General features: G+C 42.2%; 2 protein-coding genes across 5 annotated transcripts in view; one reads left to right on the forward strand and one right to left on the reverse strand.

Annotated features, from left to right (window-relative positions):
• The window catches only part of mmd2a (monocyte to macrophage differentiation-associated 2a), an 8758-nt gene extending 3718 nt beyond the window's left edge, over positions 1-5040 (forward strand). Inside the window, exons 3-7 of the mRNA XM_070922644.1 lie at positions 541-701; positions 2055-2129; positions 2221-2322; positions 2490-2559; positions 3392-5040. Of these exons, the coding sequence (XP_070778745.1) occupies positions 541-701; positions 2055-2129; positions 2221-2322; positions 2490-2559; positions 3392-3592 (609 nt within the window). The 3' untranslated portion in view covers positions 3593-5040. The remainder of the gene's footprint in view (positions 1-540; positions 702-2054; positions 2130-2220; positions 2323-2489; positions 2560-3391) is intronic.
• A 65-nt stretch (positions 5041-5105) lies between these two features.
• Positions 5106-12544, reverse strand: ap5z1 (adaptor related protein complex 5 subunit zeta 1). Of its 4 annotated transcripts, XM_070922640.1 has the most exons (18): positions 12468-12544; positions 11896-12033; positions 11381-11561; positions 10999-11149; positions 10740-10852; positions 10447-10621; positions 10280-10333; positions 8429-8569; positions 8229-8266; positions 7524-7686; positions 7220-7398; positions 6961-7103; positions 6717-6835; positions 6406-6533; positions 6222-6319; positions 5994-6126; positions 5559-5773; positions 5106-5464 (listed from the first exon to the last, which is right to left on the reverse strand). In XM_070922640.1, the coding sequence occupies exons 1-18, from the start codon at positions 12506-12508 to the stop codon at positions 5212-5214; spliced, it is 2463 nt and encodes an 820-aa protein (XP_070778741.1). In that variant the 5' UTR covers positions 12509-12544; the 3' UTR covers positions 5106-5211. The 4 variants fall into 4 exon arrangements, with proteins under 4 accessions (XP_070778741.1, XP_070778743.1, XP_070778742.1 ...); XM_070922642.1 differs by lacking the exon at positions 10280-10333 and having other exon boundaries at positions 8429-8604; positions 10488-10621; XM_070922641.1 differs by lacking the exon at positions 10280-10333.
• Positions 12545-14137: the final 1593 nt, after the last annotated feature.

Consider the following 14137-nt stretch of genomic DNA (forward strand, 5'->3'; position numbering starts at 1 on the left):
GTTAAGAGAGCGTGTTAATGAGTGAGCTTTAGACGAGCTGGATGTGGTTAGACAGAGCCAGGCTAGCTGTTTCCTTTATGCGAAGATAAGCAAACCGGCTGCTAGTGGTAGCTTCATAGTTACAAGAAAGCGAGTTTCCCAAAATGTCAAACTATCCCTTTAACAGAGGTTGCAGCTGTTTCTCCAGGATTCAGAGAGAGAGGAATGTTAACAATGTCAGGAAACCATTTTAAGAAGACTTTTTAGGACAAATACAGAGTAGTTTTCTCACAAGAGGCTGGAAAACTAAAATGCATACATTCCTAATGTTTGCAAATATTAGGTTTATTCTTGAATTGTATCAGAAGAAGTTCATCTGTGCACATTATCAACAATATTACATGTTTGATTGAACAGGACAGAGTTAATGCACTTTTAACAAACCACAACACTTAACAGTAAAGTCGCATGTACGTACAATGTAAAATGCAGTGTGTGTGTGTGTATGGTGTAAAAATGATGTGAGACTATGGTTTTGTGTGTCTTTCTGATACTTTCTAGTTGTGGATCCTCCCAAGTCTGGTGGGCGGGTCTGTGCTCTACTTCCTGTCTGTGGACCAATGGCATCGTGTGGCTGCCTGGCTCTATGGGAGCGGTCTCACCGGCCTGTTCGTCACCTCAACACTCTTCCACACTGCTGCCTGGAAAATCAGCCACCTCCGGTGTGTGTGTGTGTGTGTGTGTGTGTGTGTGTGTGTGTGTGTAGCAGAAAACGCTGGTAGGGATTTGGCAGATGTGCATGTGTGTGTTTATGTGCTGCTCCGGTAGACATTTACATCACACTCAGATGTACAGTTTGTTAATTATGACACAGCCAGAAGGCCAGAGACCAAACAACAGATGTGGTGTGTTAATGAAGATATTTCACCACATCTTCAACTCACACCCCCTAAAAACATTCACTTATATATTAACAGTCAAACTCACATAGAAACAAACTCTGTTCAACACTTCCTTGTCTTGTCCACTTTCCTGTCATGTCCCTCATAAAACACATAATGGAAATCTTTTAACATATAAATGTATAACGCTCCAAATGTGGCTTAACTAATCTAGACTCTCTAGTCTAATACCAGTCAAACTTGGTTGCCTTTTTATTTACTGTATCCTCTAAACAAACTATATTTGTTTTAAGATTCATTCTTAATTGATTTGATCAAATATAGGTTTAATTTTAACATTTTTATGGCTAAAATTGAATTTGGGTAATTACACCACAAGATCATAATGGTTTCTCCATAACCGGCATGTTCTCATCTAAAGTCATGATTATTAACACTTTTCGTAAAACCATGAAGGAATTCATGTGTATCTGAAAACCAGCTTTTGCAGGTTTGAGATTAAGGACTCGTTTCTATGACAACAGATCCAGATAATTTAATTTAAACCAGTTTTGAAGAACTGAGAAATCCAGACTTGAGTTCAATCATAAACAATTATGTCAAGCTACCTCAGTTATCCATGTACAGAGAACAGGACCCGGGTCTAAATTACATGGGTTAAATTCTAACCCTAACCCTATTATCCTGAGCTTTTTTAGCCCAGTGCCACGTGTACTATAAATACTCATAATAAATCTGTGCCTCATAAGAGTCAAACTTAAACATCTGTGTGATTATTATGATTTTAGTAACTAAGAAGGTGGTGAATACATTTCAGCTCGTTAACACCTCCTCTGGCCTTTCACACACAGTAATCCAAAAAGACACAACAAACACTGTTTTATATGTTGAAGGACAGGTTCAGGGGAAGTGAATTTGTGGTGTGTGTGTGTGTGTGTGTGCACAACAACACCTAATTTGCCTTCTGAAATGTGAAACCCTGTCATGTACTGAAACAAACCTCAGTGCTCTGTAAAGGTCCTTTGGTAACTTCATTCATCATGGTTTTTGGAGGCTGGGTCCTGTATAGTTTAGAGATGATGGATTATCAGCAGGTGATGATTTTCCTGAATTAGATAAAGGTTGTCAAGTTTTAGAGATGAGCTCTCGTCTCTCCTCCTTGTCTCTGTGCAGGAAGGTGGAGCAGCGTTTCCACATGTGTGACAGAATGGCCATCTACTTCTTCATAGCTGCCTCCTACTCTCCCTGGTGGGTCATGTGATTGCAGTATAACATAGCTGGTTAACATGCTCAAATAGTGAACGCACTGTATTGATGTATGTGTGATGTGTTCCCTCAGGTTGATGCTGAGGGAGCTGGGGCCCTGGGCGTGCCACATGCGCTGGCTGATATGGGTCATGGCCTGTGTAGGATCCATGTATGTCATCTTTTTCCACGAGAGGTAACACAGTCTCTCTTTGTGTCTCTCTGGTCTCAGTCCTGGTTTGACACAATTACCCTGAAACCAAACTCCCGCCCTCAAGTGTTTACAGAAAACACTGGACTGCTGTTTCAAGCAGAAACAATCACACAGACAGACACATCATGTCTTGTGTTTTCTACCTGCAGGTACAAGCTGGTGGAGTTGTTGGGATATGTGGCCATGGGGGCTGTTCCTGCTTTGGTCATCCTGTCTATGGTAAGAACGAAGCACAAAGGTTTAAGCGTTGTCTTTCTCTGCGTCTGAGAAACAAAAGGCTTTCTCCTGTAAGCGCCTCTTCCGCTGCAACAGGCTTCCTGCTATTGTGTTGGACTCACTGTTGGTATTTAAAGAACCAAACCGCTGGTTTTGTTTATTTTAGTCCATTAAATACAAATATCTAGTTACTGTAACATCACTAGCAATATGTTTTTGGATTGACTTTCTGTCCTCCATGAAGTCATTGGTTTCCATTCGTGGATGCTATAAAATTCAACTTGCAGAGACTTGAAACTTTCTTGAGATGCCACATGCTGTCTTTGTTTTTTAGATATGCTATTGCTGTGCCTCTATGGATGGCAATATCTGGTCGAACTATTGAATGGATTGTCATGAAATTTAATACACTCAATTTATGGTCCCCAAAGGATGAATCCTATTGACTGATCCCCTGACTTTTCCTCTAGCGCCACCATGAGGTTCACATTTGTGATTTAGACTGAAATGTCTTGATAACTATTTGGTGCACACGTTGATGTCCCACTAAGGACGGATTTTAATAACTTGCACCACCATTGGGTCAAATTTGTACTTTGCTTTGATGCTAAGTATTTGCTGATGATGTCCCCATCAGTCTCAGATGTTCCTTGTATTTTGTGTTAAATAGTAAATGTTAACATGCTAACATGCTAAGATGGTGAACGTGATAAACATCAGCATGTTAACATGCTGATTTTAGCATTTAGCTCAACCTTATTGATTTTGTTTTGCTGTATATTCTTTTACTAACTCTTCACTAATATGTATATATATTTATTTTGAAATGCGTCAGGTGGAGCGTGCAGGTGTGTGTGAACTGGCAGTGGGAGGAGTCTTCTATGTGGTGGGCGTGGCCTTCTTTAAGAGCGATGGCCTCGTCCCTTTCGCCCACGCCATCTGGCATCTTTTTGTTGCAGCAGGAGCATGCATTCATTATTACGCCATCTGGAGGTACCTGTACTTACCTGGGCCACTGCTGCAGACATCAAGGTGACTAGCCGCTTTCACCTGAGATCACATGGGGAGCATGTCATGAGACTACTGTGTTTGTGACTACAACTAACCCGAGTCATGAGGCTACACCTGGAGATGTTGCCATCAGCACTGACTGCATCAGATCAGACGAAATTCTCCACAGCTAGGGCCAAAACCCTGGGACCAAACACTTCAATATGCTACATGTTGAAGTTCAACAGCCCTGGGTATGAATCTTCACTTGTGTTCATCATTCCATGCAAGATGTTTGCACAAATATGGCAACGTATAAAGTGCCAGGAAGTTTAGATGATCAATGTCCAATGTTCAATGTGCTTATTCTCTTTCTTGCCCAGAGGAAGATGAGAAGACTGATACCACTCTCACGTCTGTACGCTAAATATGTAGCTGCAACCAGCAGCCGCTCAACTTAGCTTAGCACAAAGACTGGAAACAGTGGGAAACAGCTGGCCTGGCTTTCTCTAAATGTAACCAAATCCACCAAACCAGCACCTCTAAAGCTCAATAATTAACAGGTTATGAGTGAAAATGACAAGTTGGGGTTTTATGTGCGGTTTAATATGCAGGACTATTGCAGACTATTGTATTACTGTTGTCAGGCAACCAGCGGGCACTCCAGGAAGTCACTGCTTTTATGCTAAGCAGCTGCTGGTGTTCACTTCACAATTAGCGCATAGATATGAGATTGGTATCAACTTTCTCATCTAACTCTCTGCAAGAAAGTAAATATGCATATACATTATAGAACTCTTCTCTTAAATCACAAATCTCTGTAACAATATACGGTCTGTGACTACACCTCCTAGACTATCCTGGACTAGTAAACTCCACCCTTTCCATGTTCCAACCATAAATGTGCCAAAATGTACCACATAGGCATTCCTTTATATTGGTGCTAACCCCTACTTTTAAACAGTGTCACAATCACTTTGGTTGTATTTTAGTTTTGTTCATTTTTGCACAGCGGCAAAATATGAAAATATAGATTTGGTTGTGATTCTGTTGTGATTTATATTCGTCATGAATCAGCCTCAAAATCTGTTCTCATGATTTACTGTAATGTGATTTGAAAGATGAGAGAATGTTGAGGCTATATGCATTGATGACCTATGACCGCCAGTTGTTTTGTTTAAGTGATACACTCTTAACATTGAGCACTTTTTTTAATCAGAGAAATACATTTCCTAAAATCCTCTGAATATGACAAAATTAAGACCTGGGCATGTAATACACGTAGAGTATCTATGCAAAATTGAAATCTTTTATATTTGTAATTTTTATACTTCTTCAAGCACTGTATAGATCACACTTGCAGGTTTTCCCTAAGTTCTAACTGGTAGTTAAACGGTTTCTGTTTTTATAGAGCACTTACTCAGGAAGTGAGTTTTTTCTTTTTTCTTTTTAATCAGATGATTTATTTTGTAAAATGTCATTTTCACTGTATTAAAAGAGACACTATATTACACTGGGAGGGATCTGACTGTTTTGTGGATTCCAAAAAACTCATCAAGTTTCAATCAAATAATGTAATTTATTTACAAAAATAATGTGCAAAAATCAAACAGGATTGATTCGGATGCCCATGTCATGGTGTGTGTGTGTGTGTGTGTGTGTGTGTCACTGTGAGTGAGTGAGGTTGGTGAGGGCCCGCAGTCGCAGCGGCATGGCCACGTTGGTGTCTCTGTACCACTTGGGTGTGGTGACATGTGGAGGGGGGGTCAGGACGCTCTGAGCCACACCGGGGGCCTTCAACAGTGACCACAACTCCTCCCCTCGCGTTACTATGGCAACAAGGTCCTCTTCATCAGAGCACCAGGCAACTGACCCACCTCTGGTCACTGTTCTTAGCTTGGAGAGGAACAGAGACACCCTAAAACAGATATAAACACAAAATTACATCACATTACAAATACCGTATGAATATATAATAAATCAAAAAATGTACGTGCATGGCTGGCAGTCACCTGGGGATGAGGTCATGTGATCGTGACGCCAGCTTAGCCAGAGCACTCATCAGAGTGGTGATGACTCTGGGGGCGGGGCAAACCGCTCCAGGTGGTGGGGCAGAGGAAGTGATCTCAAACAGCACCGCCTCCAACGTCTCAAAACAGGAAGTGATGAGCCTCACGGAGCAGCGGGAGTCACATGACACGGAGAGGTACTCTCCCAGCACCCACACCTGAAAGCCAAACAAGTGAAATATTACTACGGCACATTTCATTGTTCAGTGTGATATTTCACCATATTTGATACACAGGAAAAGAGTGCTGAGATTTGCCAAAAGCTTGAGATATGAGATGCAGAGGATTTTGAACAGGATCCAATAAATGCACAGAAGAAGTCCGTGAATCAACATGAACCTCCATCATCAGGCAGACACACACACACAGCTTCATTACCGCATGCGTGTAGATTTCCTCTTTGCTGTAGACGTTGGCTGTGGCTCCAGCAAACTCCAGCAGCTCGTGAGACTGGTCCACTACCAGAGAGGGGTGGAGCTTACACAACCTCAGCAGGTGGCAGCTGAACACCCTGCAGAGAGAGAGGGGGGGGGGGTGGAGCTAGTGAGGAGCCCAGGGTGAAGACATACAGTAGAGTAACACTTTAGTTCCACTGTGTGAATTTACCTGTGAATCTCTTTGATGTATGTAGGGATGTTGAGGAGGAGGCTGCTTCTCTCCAGCATCACCAGAATCAAGTGGGCTATAAGCTTCTCATCAGCTACCTGGAAAACACGTTTTTATCAACTGAAACGAAACATCCAGCATTTTAAATGTACAGCTGCAGTTGTAATGACTATAGTCTTTTCACCGTGAGGACTGTGTTGAAGAAAATATGCAACAGCACGGGGACAGTCTGGGCACACTGAACGACTCTTGGCCAATCAGCAGCCTCAGCTAGCAGCTCATGGAGCGTGCTCAGTCGGTCGATTGTGTCACCTGTGGAGGAATGAAAAGCAGAAATTCAATCAGCCATGTTTCCAGAATAAAGATCAACATGTACCAGCCGCATTCCCCCCGAGAGACAACGATCAAATCACTGATGAAACAGCTTCAACAACCAGTCAACATGGAAACAAGGCACCAAGCAAAATGTCAAACTATTCCTTTCACTGTGATTACCTGTGCCTGCTTCCCCTCGAAGCAGGAAGAGGAAAAGCCCCCGGAAAGAGGGGTTTCGAAATGCATCAAGTGACAGGAGGCCACGCCCGCCTTGCTCAGAGATGGGCAAACATGTTGACCTGCATAACACACACACGCACACACAGTGAGATGGTGTTAAAAACATGTGAACATGTCAGTCATTATCAGTCTAGTAAGCAGTTTGGACATTTTTAGGCAGTTTTGCTCGGATGTGTGCGTGCACCTGATCTGCAAGACCAGTGTGGCAGAGAGGCAGGGCAGGTCCAGCAGACTGTGGAGAAGCTCCACTGCAGTTCCAGCTGTGACCAGAGAGGGCAGCAGATCTACAAAGTCATCCACCACCGCCGGGCTGTCCCACGCTAAGAACTACAAACACAGAGAGAGAAAGAAAGCAGAAAGCTTGTGTACAACATGTACTGCTCAGTAGCCTACAGTGGGTATGTGTAGAGAACAGAAGGATCTCTGCATGGGTGCATTTTCACCTTCAGCAGGTTTGGGAAGGAGTGGGTGAACTGTGGGACTCGGAGCTGCAGGCTCTCGAGGTTCAGTCGAAGGAAGCGCAGGAGCTCATGTGCCAGGAAGTGGTCGTTGAACAGCTCGGCAGGGAATCGGCCGAACACCAGCTTCCACACACTCTCACAGTCCACTGCAGCCATCTCGCCTGAAAAGGATCAAGTACACGTTTAGTTGTTTTAAACTTCAAATGTGTTAATGAATCAAGCAGCTGAACCAGCAGTGTTGTTGAGCAAATTGAGCACATATACATGTTGATGTGTACACACACACCATGGTTGAGGTAGAACTGTGCTATGGGCAGCAGGACTCTGGCGAACGACAGGTCTGAGCTGAGCCGACCAAAGAGCGCCTTGATGCACGGGAACGTTCGGTAGACCAGCGAGGCGTCCTCTACACACACGCAGTCCAGGACACACACCGCCTCCACCAGACACTAAGAGAGGAGATGGGACCGACACAACAAGGGCACCAGTATAAAACCTGGTTTACTGTGTTGCTTGGATTACAAGAAAAGCGTGAGAGCTATGTTTGACTTTTTTTTTCTTCCTTCAAGCAGTCTCATCTGTTTCTTTTATTTTTACTGAACGTTTTTGGTTAGCGATTCCCTACATTTCCAACAATGTCTTCTGACTCTCAGATAAATTACATTAATTTGTAATCAGCTGTTATATGTGTAGATATACGAAGAATTAGTAACAGTAACAGAAAAGAGAATATCTTCTAACTGAGCCGTGCTCTTTACACATTACACAATTCTACACTACTTTAATGTACTGGAATAGGAAAAATACACCAAACATAATTATCTATTATTAGTAAAGGTCAGCTTGTGTCTGAAATGGGCATGTGTAATGGATAAGACTAGCAGGACAAGTAGGATACTGCTGTGGAGGCTCGCCTGTACCAGAAACTGAACCAGTAAGTATGAATGTATCGTTTGTTCCAGTAGTGATAATAGATGAAACACAGGCTCACCGCTTTCTGCAGGTCTGTATCTGTCCTTTTGTGTGCCTCTGAGACAAAGACAAGAATACACATCACAACTGTTCACACTTACAGAGTACAATATGACGCACAGATACAAAAGAACAGACAACCTTATATGTGTATAAGTTGTTAATTCAAAATCTGCATTTGCACTCAAAGATACACTAGTTTAATGTGCACACACTCACTGCGATCACTCTGTTCAATGAGGCGCTGGCAGTACTGGAAAGCCTTCTCTCTCAGACGCTCCTTTGGAGGCAGCAGTCGGCTGGAGGACGAAGTCGCTGAAACCATAGAAACCACCGAGCCGTCCACCTCCGACCGGTCATCTGCAACATGGGAGGTCAGGAATGAGAGGTCATGACTCAAAACCTCCTCACAGAAATGATGATTTATCAAAATCAAATCCTGCATGACGTCCAAAGAGAGCAGGAGTTATAATGACTGGACAGGTTTTTATTTATGGAGGTCACGACCGATTCCTTGACTTACACAAAACTAAAACTGTGAACTGCTGTTTCAGTCAAGAGGAACTTCTCATTTTAGCCACCAGAAGCAACCAAGAATGATCTGATTGAGTGATTTAATGACAAGTTTTGTAAAAGAAACAGAAACTTTATTTGTTGCTGTAGAAGAAAACTCCACCGGACACCTTTGAACTAGAGCTGGGCGGATGATACCGAAGCTCTGAAGCTTGTTTCAGTGGGATAAGAAGAGAGGGGAATTATTTTTAAAGTTCAACCACAATGGACACTGCACCAATAAGGTACATCAATATTTTGTGTCATCAAAAATGTTCTATAGGGAGGCTTTTTGGACAATGCAGTTATTAATTATTTTACTGTAACATATTAAACAAAACAGATAAGTGTCAGTGGGAATGTACATTTACTAAGTTCTGTGCAAATGTACAACTTCAAGGTACTTTTACTTTACTTGAGTATTTTCTTCTTATGCTACTTTACACTTCAACTCCACTCCACAAATATTGTAATTACTCCACTGCCTTTGTCTGACAGCTTTAGTTTCTTTCCAGATAACAATTTTTCATACCCTTCCTGGTGATTTTGAATGTTTCTCATAAACTGAAGGATAAAACCAGCAGCAGTGATATTACTTCAGAAACATCATATATATGAGTAAAAAATACTGACAGGGACAGTTTTACTGCACAATGATTTTTTGATCTTTTTTTTATACTTTAAGTACGCTTTGCTGATAATACTTCTACTTAAGGAAGATTTTCTTGTAGTGGAGTATTTTCACCGTGTGCTATTAGTACTTTAACTGAAGTAAAGTATCTGAATACTTCTTCCACCACTGAGTGTTGTAGTGCTTTGGCTCCTGTCTTGAAGGGTTGCTATAAGGTTTACAAACCACCAGATGTTGCTGTGCTGCTGTATTTGAAACCCCAAAGCATCAAATCTATTTTCAGCGCAAATGGAAAGAAAAGCCCCAAGGCTTCATAAAGCTTCATCCGGCCATCACTAGTTTAAACCTAAAGCTTTACGATAATCTTGCTGTTGAGGATTATATGAGAGATTATTAGAAAGGTTTAGCGACAGTTAAGTTAGTCATCGCCCCAATCACATGCCTTCAGAAAGATGAAAAAATAACTGTTGGAATTATAACATAGGACAGAAAAAGCCCCAAGAAGTTCAGTCCAATCAACCAGAGGAAGCGTGGAGAGCAAAAGAACCATATCACAATGAGCTGCTTCACAAACATGTTTAAAAAGGCAATTAATATAGATGTACTTTGGTCGAATTCGCATCCCATTCTCTCAGCGCAGCTCATTAATCATTCATCGCAGTGATTCATTCATGTTTACAAACTCAGATCGATTGTACACCAGTGAAAGTGCAGTTAAGAGGTCACAGATCAGGATTTCTGGTGAGATGTGAGTCAAGATCGTATCAAGTGTTGTGAGTTGACCTGGGCCAACCCTGAAGTGAAACAGAAGATGTAAGAGTTCAGCATCTTCACGGCTTCTTAGACGCACGCGCATGCAGGGAAGTCCACAAACTCACATGTCTTACCATTAGAAAAGGAGTGCGAGTGGGAGAGGGAGAGGCTGAGCTGCAGCCTGTTTGCTGGAGATGATGAAAACACAGAGCAGGTCATCTGAGACAAGTGGTATGATAATGAGCCTCTCTAGCATGAGATTGGCAAGCGGTTGTGGTTTGTGTCGGTGGCAAGGTCATACCCGTGTCAGCTGTGGCGTTGCCATTGGAAACAGAGTGGTACGTGAGAAGCCAATGGCGGAGCATGGAAAAGGAATAGACGTTCATCCACTGGTCGTCAGTGAAGCCCTGGCCCACGCACAGCACAGTGAAGAAATCTCCCGACACTGTCCCATCCAGCTCTGCTATAGGCACCGGCTAATAGAAAACACACACATAAAGAAAAGAAACTGAAACTGTTGTCTTATATAAGAGTTGAAAGCTTACACTATGCTTTACAGGCTGAATATGAAAGCAGATCAGCATGCAAGCTCACCTGACGTGACCTGGGCCCTGTGAAGAATCCTCCTGAGGCAGCACCGCCAACCTGAGTGATGCTAGCATAACGCAGCCAATCGACAAGCTTTTTACTCAGGAGGGTCACGTGATCTGTAGCAAGTCAGGTGCAGAGAAAGACCTGCGTGAGAACGTCCCTTTCGCATGCGTACAACTTTACAAAACGGATGATGCTGAACTATGTGCATGTAGAATTGCTTGATCACTGATTAGCTGTCTATTTTCTATGTGTCTGTCACCTTCAGTGAGGCACTCGGGGCTGTGTGTGAGGATGGTGTTGATGATCGGCAGGGTGTGTGTGAGCGAGGGAGCTTGCCCCTCTGATTGTCGGCTTTCCAGATTGCGAAGGAGCTGAGCGCAGAGAGATGACAGATCAGCCCTGGATACAGCCTGGTGGGGTTAAAGTTTGCGAGAGACAGAGTTTAGGTGAAAAGAAAAACAAGCTTCTTTATGTGTTAATATGTTAACACCATGTTGTCTAAATAGAGAGTAGTGGCAAATGACTAGCTGATTAATTGATCGTTACTTGACAGAGAATGAATCCCAAACAATTTAAGAATCTTATACATGTTTCAAAATAAATGTGAATTAAGCCGAACAGACATATGCATTACTACACACCTGTGAGAGCAGCAGGGCAGCAGCGTGGCTGTTCAGTTGACTGACACTCTCCTGGTTGTAGTTCACTTCCTGACCAGAATTGGGCAGTGTCTCCCTGAGCACAGCTGAGCTCAGCACCTGAAGCTGCTCAGCAGGTGACGAGAGGAGCGTTACAACCCTCTTATGAAGCTCGGGAGGCAACCTTCGGTCGATGACAACAGAGAAAGATGTGTTATGAATATTCATACTGAATATTAAAGAGTTTGGAGCAGAAATAGAAGAAGATTGATGACTGGGAAGATGAAGCTCAGCATTGTGGTTCTTTGTGTTTGTGTTTGCTACCTGAGAGGGCTGGTGAGATCACCACAGACATTAAATGAAGAGGGAAGAGATAGAGAGGAAGGATGAGGAGGAGTTGGATAATGATGGAGCAAGTTGAAAGGAATGAAGACAGGAAGGTGTCAAGTCTGAAATGTGCAGATTAAACCGAATGTGAATGGACCGTAGCTCGTGCATGTGCAGGCTGGAGCTCTTACGTCCTGGTGTACTTGGTGGCAGACAGGATGAGGTGCAGCCTCTGCAGGGAGTCGACAGTCTCATGGCCGAGCTCCTTCCCCTGGAGCAGCTTCACTAATCTGCTGTAAAACTTATGCAGCTCAGACTCCTGGATCTCCCTGGAAATGACACACACAGTGCACCTGTTTTTTTTTTGTTTTTTTTTTAATCTCTGTGAGGTAAATTAATGAACACTGATCAAAAGTATCCAATATTGCTGGTTACAGTCTCACGCAAGCAACTGTTTTACACTGACCACTTTTTTTTGACAATTTAAATAAGTAAATAGAGTAAATAACGTTACATTACTAAAGACACAATGCGTGGTAATGAAAGTAATTGTCAGCTGTAGTCCTGCCTGTGCTAAAGAGCTGTAAATGTAACGCTAAATGAACGTAAACATTAAAAGTTTACATGATAACGCTTTGACAGGCTAGCTAGCTAGCTTTAGCTGTGTTAGCTTAGCGGAGGAAATGGACGCACGTTGCGTGTAAACCAGCTGAACAGAAGAGCTGAAGGTGGCAGACGAAGTTGTCCTTTCATGCTTTCTTACCTTGCTTGTTTAATCAAACTCTCTGAGCCGTGAGAGTACATTTCGAGAGAGAGTCGGGCATTCCTCTGCTACTTCTGTCTGCAGCGGAAAGTAAACAGTGCGATCGCTAATTAAGTCCTGACTGGAATCACATGACCATAACTTTAGTTCCGCCTTCAAAACGGGGAAGTTATGGCAAACTTCTGTCAAATGGGAACTCATGCACACTTACATCCAAACATCCATAGAAAAGCACGTTTTATTTTGCTTTGACGGAAATCTCACATCGTTTTAAGCGTACTTCCGTTAGGTTACTTCACATTTCTGTTTCACATTTTCACTTATTTTTCTGTTTCATTGACTAAATGTAAGTTAGTTAAACAATTGCAAAGTATCACCCACTGCATTTTCTTCATCCAGTGATGATCAAACAGTAACAAAACTATATTTTACAGCAGATTACTTTACTGTGTCTATTATCACTGATACTGGAGGAATAACACCTATAATTTACAGGGTTTTCTTTTACACACACACACACACTTTTTCACAGGCAACTAAAACACTGCAGAAACAGGCTATTTTTTTTAGGAAATTTGTTCAAGTAGCCTATTTGAATGCCTTTTTTGAGGTAATTGCACTTTACAATTTCCATTTTTGATACACTATAATTCTACTCTACTACATTTCAGATACACAGTTTACCCACAGTCCAGGTTGATCTAATCCCTCAACTTTATAGATAAAGATTTTAGGAATCTGAAGCCACCATTGAGAACTATTCAGATAATTTACTTAAGTAAAAAAAAAACACATTATAAAATAATCCATTACAAACAAGTCCTGCATTCAGCTTTTAACCTAAATAAAAGTGCAAAAGTGTTGCAAACAAAATGTAGGCTAGTAAAAGTATCACAAGTAAAAGTACCTACTCATTATGCATAGTGTCACTGTCAGAGGTGTAGGTTAAGTGAAAGTACAGCAAAGTATCAGCAAAATGTTCTTGAGGTTATGAAAGCAAAAGTACTGAGAGTGTCATACAGTTGTTTATTACATTATTGGATGCATATTACTGCTGCATTAATGTGTAAACAGCATTTTACTGTTGTAGTTGGTCGTGGTGGCGCTAATATGTAATTTATGTGCAACAGTGCATCATATTTTATCAGATCATCATGTGTTTTGTGTGTAAAACGTTGAACTGTAAAGTGGCTGTAGCTGTCAAATGAATGGAGTAAGCAAAGCAGCATAGAATAGAAATACTGAGGTGAAGTATACGATTGTACTTTAGTATTTCCATATTCCAAGATAACATTTGCCTGATATGTTAACATCGTGCAGCTGAAGGAGTAAGCAATGATAGGATAAGATAAAAACCTGTAACATCTGCCGTAATGAGAGACGTACAGGTTAATAAAAGCACCTCCTGCTGACCAGTAATAAACTAATAATAAGCCTCTATGTGACGTAATAACCTCTGGCTCTTCATGGTGCCCGGATGTGATGACAGATGCCGAGCGCAGAGTGAGACAGGTCACAGAGGCTGCGGGGTTGCGCTCCTCCTCACCTCTCTGCAGTGCACTTGTTGTTTCCATCTGAGCTCTCACCGCCCGCCTCCGCTGTCTCTCTCTCGCTCTCTCTCTCGCTCTCTCTCTATCTGTACCTCTCTCTCTCTCTCTCTCTCTCTCTAT

This window comes from Enoplosus armatus, chromosome 17, assembly GCF_043641665.1.
Source record: "Enoplosus armatus isolate fEnoArm2 chromosome 17, fEnoArm2.hap1, whole genome shotgun sequence".
NCBI classification, from domain to species: domain Eukaryota; kingdom Metazoa; phylum Chordata; class Actinopteri; order Centrarchiformes; family Enoplosidae; genus Enoplosus; species Enoplosus armatus.

Excerpts from the sequence above, each read along its gene's own strand:
- ap5z1 (XM_070922640.1), bottom strand. The coding sequence starts at position 12,508 with ATGTACTCTCACGGCTCAGAGAGTTTGATTAAACAAGCAAG. Across the intron at positions 8,570-10,279 it reads CTCGCACTCCTTTTCTAATG|ATGACCGGTCGGAGGTGGAC; the intron begins GTAAGACATGTG and ends CCCATGTTGCAG. Across the intron at positions 7,104-7,219 it reads CCTTCCCAAACCTGCTGAAG|TTCTTAGCGTGGGACAGCCC; the intron begins GTGAAAATGCAC and ends CTGTGTTTGTAG.